Here is a 9151-nt window from a genome sequence, read left to right as displayed (position 1 = left end):
TAAAGTGCAGAAAATAGAAATATACTTTACTCTATCTACTAATTTGTGCAATGTATGCCACAAAAACAAAAAGAGAGATGAAAACAAATTATTAACTAAGGTTATAGTGAATGGTGTATGTTACAAACATTCTTATGAAAACCACTTATGGGCATGTTGCTTATTTGTCTTATTTATAAATTTATCAATTTAGATCATGCTCCGACAACTGCAGAAGCCACCAGTAATCCTGAAAAACCAACATAATTTCAAAAGAGGATTCAAATAAGTTAAATGTACCTAGGAAGAAAAAAGGGACAAAGTAACAAAATAGTTGTACTTTGAAAAAAAAAAAAATAGGTGTGTTCCATCTCCACCTAACCCTGGAAAAAGACATATATGAAAGCTTTATATGTTTCCACCCAAGAGTGAAACATTAGAGAAAAAAAAACAAAGTGCATGTGTTACAAATTTGACAGATTATGTCATGCAACAATATAGATTATACAAGTGACAAACTTGCTTATCTAAAACTTATTCTAATTACATCTTTAGATGTACAACTATTAAGCAATTGAATGCTAACTTATTTTAATCATCTGCTAATAATTTTATTTTAAAATTTATATAATATTTGAGACTAATAAGAACTCGCCTCTCGATAAAATTAGTAATGTACTCCAACAAACACCAACATTATGAGTTTGTTGTCAACAAAAATAAAAAACTCTGGTAAAAAAATATGAAACTTGGATCCTTATTGTCAACTATGAATTTGGAATAGCCAAGAATAAAAAAATCATTGCCCTCTAAAAATAGAATTTGAAAAAATAAAACTAATATGAATGATCTTCACCTCCAACTATGAAATTACATTGATATTATATCATTTAGATTCCATTATTGAATTCAATAACATGGTTTTGAGGTGTTAATACCTGCATGCCTCTCATCAACAACTTTTTTCCAATTTGGAGGTGAAGACGAAGCTCTGAAAAAAAAACTACATTTAAATTATTAAACTTAGTTCATATATTATAATAAAGGAAAATGTAATAAAAATTTATAATAGACAAGTAACTGATAAGAACTGTATCCAATTATAATTGTGGTGATTTGATGAACATATACAAGCATGGTATATGTGAGACATTTTCACAAACACCTGGTATGCTTGCCTGTTAATCACTATTTTATCAAAAAACTTCGATAAATAATTACAAAACTAAACACATACAATAATAATGAAAAGAAAAGAGAGAACGACTCTTCTTCTTTGGAAAATTTTGAAAAAATAAAAACAAAAGAGAGAACGAATCATAATCCAATCGACCTCTAATTAGAAATAGGGATATGTTACCTTCAACCTAATCATTTGGTGCTTTTGTTCTGTCTTTTTCAGTAGCGGTAAGATGCATGAGTAGGAAAACAAATCTCAAGTAAGAGAGACTGAGAAGGAAGTGATGGAAATCATGCGATGGTGGAAGAGATGTGGTGTTGTGGTATTGGCTGTGGTGTTTGTTTATCGGTTTAGATCAGCAGAGGCAGTTGGGGTGTAGCACCGGAGGTAAGGTGGTGGTGGTTCATTCAAATTTCTAAGGTTTTCATAGAGATAGCGAGAGAGTAAAATGATGGTTATAGAAGGGGAGTCCTAGGGCGTAGCGATAGACGAAAACCAAGATAATAGGAGTGGTTGTTGATAAGTTGATTTCAATAGTGATTTGTTGAGATTGGGTTGAAGGTAAATCAATCCTGATTTTGTGGGATAGATTGAAAATGTCCAACTTTAGAGAGTAGCAAATAGACTGTAGAACAATAACGTTTGCTGATTGTTCGGGATACAAATTGATCTGATCGAGACTCAAAATGAGCGGAAAATTAAAACATAGGTCAACAAAAAACTGCCAAGTGGCAAATAGAGGGTCTAAGAAGATGTCATGTGGCATGTTTAGGAGTCTTTTATTAGAAGAAAAGAAAAGATTACGTTTATTTTACGGAATATGTATACTAGAAAATTCTATTAGGATAATTATTTAATAGGATAATATATTTTTCGATTTATCTATATTTAATGGTTGAGTTTTTTTTTCATCCATATTTGTCTTTCAACTTGTTTAACTGAACACGTTCAGTTTTTATGGCCGGTTACTCCAGATTATCGAAAAAAAATTACTTAATAGAATAATATATTTCTTATTTATACACATTTAGTCCTTAAATTTTTTTTGCACATTTAATCCTTAATATTTTTTATTTGCAAAATAAGTTATTGTTGTATTTGTACACATTCAGGACTTATTACAAGTTTCACACGACAACCTACGTGTGAATGGGTGTCTTTGAAGGTGGACAAGGTGGGCGATCGTACAAGGGCCCATGACGTGGAGGTGAGCCAATTTTACATATGATTAAGTTTACAGTCTATCAATCGACAATCCAATAATAAAAATGACAAAAGTCAATGTACTTTTCAATTCCAATAGCTAAAACTACAACTAAAAATTGCAACAACTCACGTTTTGAAAAATTGAGCTTAAAATTAAAAATTGTTTTTAGGCTAATGTAAGTTTACAGTAAACAAAAGCTTACGTTTTGTTTTGATTCCAAACTTCCAAATTTGCAGCAACTGCAAAGCTCAAACAACATTTGTTGTTTCTTGATTTTTCTGATTCCACTAGACTCCACATCTCGTTTATATTGCAGTATCACTCTATTTTTTTATTGTTAACTGAAATTAAACAAATAAGTATTTTACAATTCCTAATTTCTAAACCTGACGACATCTCATTTTATATTCTGATTGTTGTCATTGATTAATAAATGTAACACACTAACAAACATATTCTAAATAACTGAATAACGTTATGAGAGTCTCCCGATTCATTTAACTATTGTATTATCGTTATTTGTTTTGATTGTCTTTATAACATTTATCGAGTTATCATTGTATAAACAAATTTTTGATTTTATATATATATATATATATATATATATATATATATATATATATATATATATATGTTCAAATATTTTTCACATCTATTGTGTGCTAGAATGCACCAATAGGAATTTAGTATTAACTCTCTCTCTCTCTCTCTCTCTCTCTCTCTCTCTCTCTATATATATATATATATATATATATATATATATATATATATATATATATATTAAATGTTATCCATACTTATAACTCATTTTTATGGAAACTAATTAAATTCGTCATTAATGTCAACAATAATATTCTTTCAAAATCAATTCATATCTAGAAGAATGAGAGTGTATTCTACTATAATACACTCTCGTTCTTCATATTCCATATAGCTTTATTGTATTTTAAGTGATTGAGTCTTAAAACAAAGTACGAACTCGTATATAAAAACCTAGATGCAAATTCATTCTGAAAGAATGTTATTGCTGGCATTAACGACGGATTTAATTAGTTTCCATAAAAAGAGAATTATAAATTATGGATATCATTTAATATACATATAATTATGGAAATCATTTAATATCTATAATTATTTAATTAAATAATTATTTAATTTACTAAATTTCTATTGGTGCATTGTAGCACACAATAAATGTAAAAAACAAAATAACCTAGCTATATATATATATATATATATATATATATATATATATATATATATATATATATATTATATTAAGGGCCCATTTTTATTTTACGTACCAGGCCCTCAAAATTAACGAGACACCTCTGACGTGGAACAAAATCATTAGTGGGGTGTTTGAGGCTATTGATGTATATGGTCACTATGACCTAAACTGTTTTGTTGCTTAGGTCTTGTGTTTCGGTTAGGTCCTGTGTTCTGAACGTCGTAATTTCTTCATACGATCTCAGATTTTAACGATATTTATATCCACACAGTGGACATAAGCATGAACAACTCCGAACACCTCATTAATGATTGTCCCACATAGGATGTCGAGAGAAAAACCTAAAATAATCGTTTATAAGTACTGAATATGTACAAAAACAACAAGGACTTATTTTGCAACAAAAAAAATATTAAGAACTATATGTGCAAAAAAATATTAATAACTAAATGAGTACAAAGTGAGAAATATATTACTCTATTACGTTATTTTTTCCGACTTACCTGGAATAGTTGGTCATAAGGGCTGAATGTGTACAATTAAACAAGTGGACGGAAATTTTATAAGAGAAGCGTTCTCTTGAATATCTTAGAGTTTTTAGGCGTAAGCGACTTGTACTCAACATTAAAACCCACTTCACCAAAATTAACCAAAATGCCAATGTATTTTACACATGGATACTCCTTCACTACAAAAGTCTATAAGGTCATCAACAAAAAAAATTCATGACGGTTAAAGTGTTGCTAAATGTGAGATTGTATGAATCTACGTCAGTCCATCAGTAGAAGTAGAATATTGATTAATAGTGATGGAGTTGTAAACCTCGTTGCAAGCCCCAAATTCCCGTTGGAAACGTAATTATCGATTATATTCTTAATCAATTATATGACCTGGTGCTGGAGATTCATAAATTCATAGGTGGCCTATTATAACACGATCAAATCACTTTGGGAACATAATAAAATGTATCAAATGAGTTATATTTTGTGTGTGTGTTTAGTCCTACATTGATGATTCGTTGAACAAAGTGTGCAAAGTGTGCAAGAGATAGAATACAAAGGAATTAAGTGGAACTTGTAAGCGAAACAGACAAAGGATGCTAACAAACATATGGATTTAAATAATAAAACATAAATATGGAGTTTTAAATGAACGAAGAACAAGGCTAAATGATGAGGAAGGCGTAAAAAGATCGAAGACCACCCAAAGAGATGCCAAAACAGTGTTGGATGATTTTTGGGTGCAACTCAAATCAACCAGGGCAATTTTAACAACGTATTTGTTGATTTTGAACAGAGAGAAACATATTTTGTACAGTGTCAGACCTGAAGAAATCGTCCAGGGTGATTTCACAATCATCCTATACGATTTTCCTATCGAGGGGATAAACAACTATTGCATATTTCCTATAAAAGCCTAAACTCAAACCCTAATGGGGACCTTCGACTCCAAGCCTCCAGTGATGATTTTCAAAGAGCGTTTTCACCGGTTTGGAAGATCAAAAACATCTGGGAATCATTAGAGAACATTGTTTGATTCCTTGTTCATCATGATTCATCATCCTTTATTCTCTAAATCATTAATTTCAGCATCTCCCAACCATTTAATATTATCAATTCATCATCGTCTTCCCCAAACTCCAGAAATTCATTACGTGTTCCCCAAGGTTCATTTGTTTCAAGTTTTTCTAGTTATTAGACATTACTAGTTTTTTTATGATCGTTCATTTGTTTATGAACTTTATGTCGAATTCACTTGTTTCGATTAAAGTAGTGTGTTTTAATATTACGGAAACCTAAACCATTATATTTACTTTTGGGAATGTTGTAGGATAGATATGTTTTGATTATTACTTCCATTCCACTCAATTCTAGTTATTAATCCGTTCTTCAACTAATTGTTTTTGTTGACAATAATTGAATTCTAGTTATTATTCTGTTCTTCAAGTAATTAATCAATTCCACTAATTGTACTGAGTTCAATTACTTTAGGAACTAAAATGACTGGTTGAATCCACCCAAACTATTCCAAATTTGTAATAATAAATGTTTAACAATGTAATAGGTAATAAGACATTATATTGGCAAACCATTGTTTCTAATCCATTTAGACATTAGTAGTAAGACAAGTAGATGGATTAACATTATGTGTGCTTGAAATTATATGTATTGCATGTAGACAAATGACACTTTATTGCCAAACCACTAGTTGTTCCTAATCCATTTAGACATTATAAAATATTTTATATAAATACAGATAGCTTAGTTATTAAAAAATTATAATAATTGGTTTTTATAAAGTGGAAAAATGATGTATGAAAAATCATACATCATTTAATAGGATAGGTAAGGTGGATGCTCTAATGCTATTTCCATATTACCTTTTTTACTTGGGGTGTCATAGGTCGTACTATCGTAGATTCAATGTTATGGTGTACTGTCCCCACACATCTAGCAACCTTTTTAATTTTGACTCTAGTAATGTTAGAGGTTTTAATTACGTAGTGGGTGGCTGTGTGCATCATTGTGGCACCCCAATAACGTTAAATTGTCGATTTACGTTTTTTCTAAGAGACAATAAAAGGTTAAGAGGAAAAACAAACAAACAAACAAATACTAGTAGTAGCTAAAGTTGAAGCATTTATGTTGGTTGATATGGTAAAGTATTTATACAACTCAAGCACCGTATGTATGTATAATCATCATAATCACATCACAAGATACAAATGGAAAACATGATTGTGTTTGTTTTTCATCAGTCCAAACCCAAAAATCATGGAAAATACATGAACGATGAATCATTACTAAAAGTTGGTTTTTGTTTTTGTTTTTGTTTTTGCTTTTCTTTGTCCTCCCAAAAAGAATAAGCTAAAATTTGGTCTGGACTGTACAATCCTCGCACAGCCAGGAGTGTACAGTCCAGAATCCAGAGTCGAGAAAAAGAAGAAAGAAGAAGATTTTATTTGGTCCTCTTTTTGGCTTCACTGTACAGAATCACTCCCAAGACCGTGAGCAAGTATCCAAGCATCCCTGTTACCGACACCGGATTCTTGAATATCAAAATTGACACCACAACAGCCACTGCTCCTTTCGCATTTCCCAACACCTGATTTTTATCCAAATTCTATTATTAAATACTTATATATAATATATAAATAAGTTAAAAGAGTTGAAATGAATGAGACCTGGAGAGTTAATGCGCTTGTGTGCTTAGTAACCAAGAAATTGGTCAAATTTACACAATATGCCATCGCAGAGTTGAAAAGAAGATACCACACAATGTTGACATCTTTTCTTGCAAGTGCTATTGTGATCCCAACCACATTGTCTTCCATGAACAATGTTGCTGGAAGCAATATCACTACAGCTACTGGCGCCATGTACAGCAGAAGGTTCATTGAATTCAGTTTTTCCCTACAATCAGTCAATTACATTCTTAGTCAGGAATGGAATTGGAATCTAGAATCAATTGGAATTCTGTAAAAGAAGCAAAGAGGAAGATGATGATATAGGGGAGTGACTTCTTACCCTTCAGAGGACAGCAATATCCCTTGAAGAACTGACTTTAATGCTCTTGCAGCTGTGGCGCCAATACACATGATAAAACCAAATAAATGGAAACTTGGTTCCCCCTGCATTCACACAGAAAAATAGAAAATGTATGTTTATAGGTACCACAAGCAGAATATCAATATATATATAGTTGGAGCATGGAGGTTAATTCTTGACCATTTTTTCCATACCTAAGACAGAAATTCAGTTACATGGCAAAAGAAGCAAGTAAAAGGTAAGAATGATGCTAATTTAAAGATATACATACTGCAAGCTATATAACCTGACTCTCAGTGGTATTCTATTCCAAAACAAGATGCTTTTGCAAAAGTCAAACTAACCTTTTCCTTAAACAACTCTTTAGCTTGGTAAAGAACACAACAACTCTGGTTAACTGTGGAAATAATTTTCTATCATTGACCATGAAGTTTCATTCCTGAACTTCAATGTCATTTGAATTTGTGGTTTTAAGCCAAACCAAGACTCTAGTTCATTCTCTATGGAACAAGTAAATGTTTGGTCGAATCTAAATGGGTAAACGCCATCAGGATTCTAGTTCTTCATGAAAATATTGTAAATTTAGGCAAACGTGAATCTTCAATAATCGTTAGGTGTTTGTAAACAATCTATGCACGTTAGCTTATTGAAAGCAAAACCCAAATTTAGAAGCCAATCAACACAGATCAATAAAACAAGAGATCTTACCCCACTGGCAATGACAACACCGGTTACCACAGGTACAAGCGTCAAATAAGTCAACCAAGCTTCCCTCTTCACCGTCATAATATAAGCAAACACCGCAGTGAAAAAAGGAGTGGTGGCTCCAACTGCCTGCGTAAATGAAACCGGCAAATACCTCAAAGACACGTTCCCACTAACCACCGACGCACAAAATACCAAACTAAGCACCGAGATCTTGATAAACTGAGCCCTAGACCTAACATGCTGTAAAGGCACCATCTTCATCCAAACAATCGCAATGTAACTGAGCAAAGAACAAGCAGTCATGTGACACATGGTGAGGAAGATCGGGTACTTGAATCCATAGTTGCTTAGCAAGTATTTGTTGAGCAGTAGCACTCCAATGTTCGATGCATACCATGATGACACGAGCCCGATCGTAAACCACTGGCCCGTGCCTCCCTTCATTAAAGTTTTTCCTAACTAGGGTTTGTGGATTTTAGTGATTTCGTGTGGGTTTAACATAGGGATTTAGGGTTTTGATTGAAATCGAGGAGATCTGGGGAGATTTTGTGAGGATTTGACCGAGAAACGTGATGGATCTGCTAGGGATTTAATGTGTTCTTGCGAATTTGAAGTCAATGCTGTTCGAGATTTGAGGAGCAGAGAAGAAGGGGTTGAAGAAGGCGCGAGGAAGTGCAGACAAAACACGGTAACGGTAAAAAGAAAATTGAAAAAATAAAAAAGAAAATTTTGCTGGCTTTTTAAATATTTTAGAGAGGGTGGGAGGACATATGCCAGTTGTATTTTACATTCTTGCCCCTATAGTTTCTAGGAGTTCCAATATCACCCATTTAAGTTATTGTTATATTCTTCTAACCCTCGGGTTACATTATTAATCTTTTATTGTTTTCTCGGAAAACAAGCGACCTTATGATATTTTTAATAAGAGTTCAGTTATAATTTCAATCTTCTCTTGGATATCTAATAATGTTTTCAAATAAAATCAAGTTTTAAACAAGAGTAAAGATGATGGAAGGGAAGTTATTAGTTCCTTGATGGCCGACTAGGTTTCTTCTTTGCTTCACTTTTCTTTCTTTCTTTTTATATTTTTGGTTTATACACGCTTCTACTGTCATTTTGTTTCAGAAATAGTAACCTCAAATGCCCATAGTGTTTTTGTTTTTATGTAAATGTTGTATTTTCAAATTTTTGTACGAATTTTTTTTTTTTTTTTTTTTTGGGGGGGGGGGGGGGGGAATGAAGCATGTCTCATATTCATTTATTAGATTTCAGAAAATAGGTATGTCCCGAATTCAGTT

The 9151-nt window shown here is 32.1% G+C and overlaps 1 protein-coding gene and 1 long non-coding RNA gene across 2 annotated transcripts; both read right to left on the bottom strand.

Annotated features, from left to right (window-relative positions):
• On the bottom strand, nt 1-1842 carry LOC111882701 (uncharacterized). The gene is made up of 3 exons (XR_002847222.2): nt 1340-1842; nt 918-970; nt 1-229 (listed from the first exon to the last, which is right to left on the bottom strand). It is a non-coding gene; the product is annotated as an uncharacterized LOC111882701 (long non-coding RNA).
• Nucleotides 1843-6223: 4381 nt separating this feature from the next.
• LOC111882687 (probable sugar phosphate/phosphate translocator At3g11320) lies at nt 6224-8569 on the bottom strand. Its single transcript, XM_023879052.3, has 4 exons — nt 7854-8569; nt 7125-7228; nt 6782-7010; nt 6224-6702 (listed from the first exon to the last, which is right to left on the bottom strand). Exons 1-4 carry the CDS (start codon nt 8295-8297, stop codon nt 6556-6558), a joined length of 924 nt encoding a protein of 307 aa, XP_023734820.1. The 5' UTR covers nt 8298-8569; the 3' UTR covers nt 6224-6555.
• Between the last annotated feature and the right edge of the window lie 582 nt (nt 8570-9151).

This window comes from Lactuca sativa, chromosome 9, assembly GCF_002870075.4.
Source record: "Lactuca sativa cultivar Salinas chromosome 9, Lsat_Salinas_v11, whole genome shotgun sequence".
Taxonomy (NCBI): domain Eukaryota; kingdom Viridiplantae; phylum Streptophyta; class Magnoliopsida; order Asterales; family Asteraceae; genus Lactuca; species Lactuca sativa.
The sequence above is the reverse complement of the archived record's forward strand: the minus strand, read 5'-3'. Positions and strand labels throughout refer to the sequence as shown.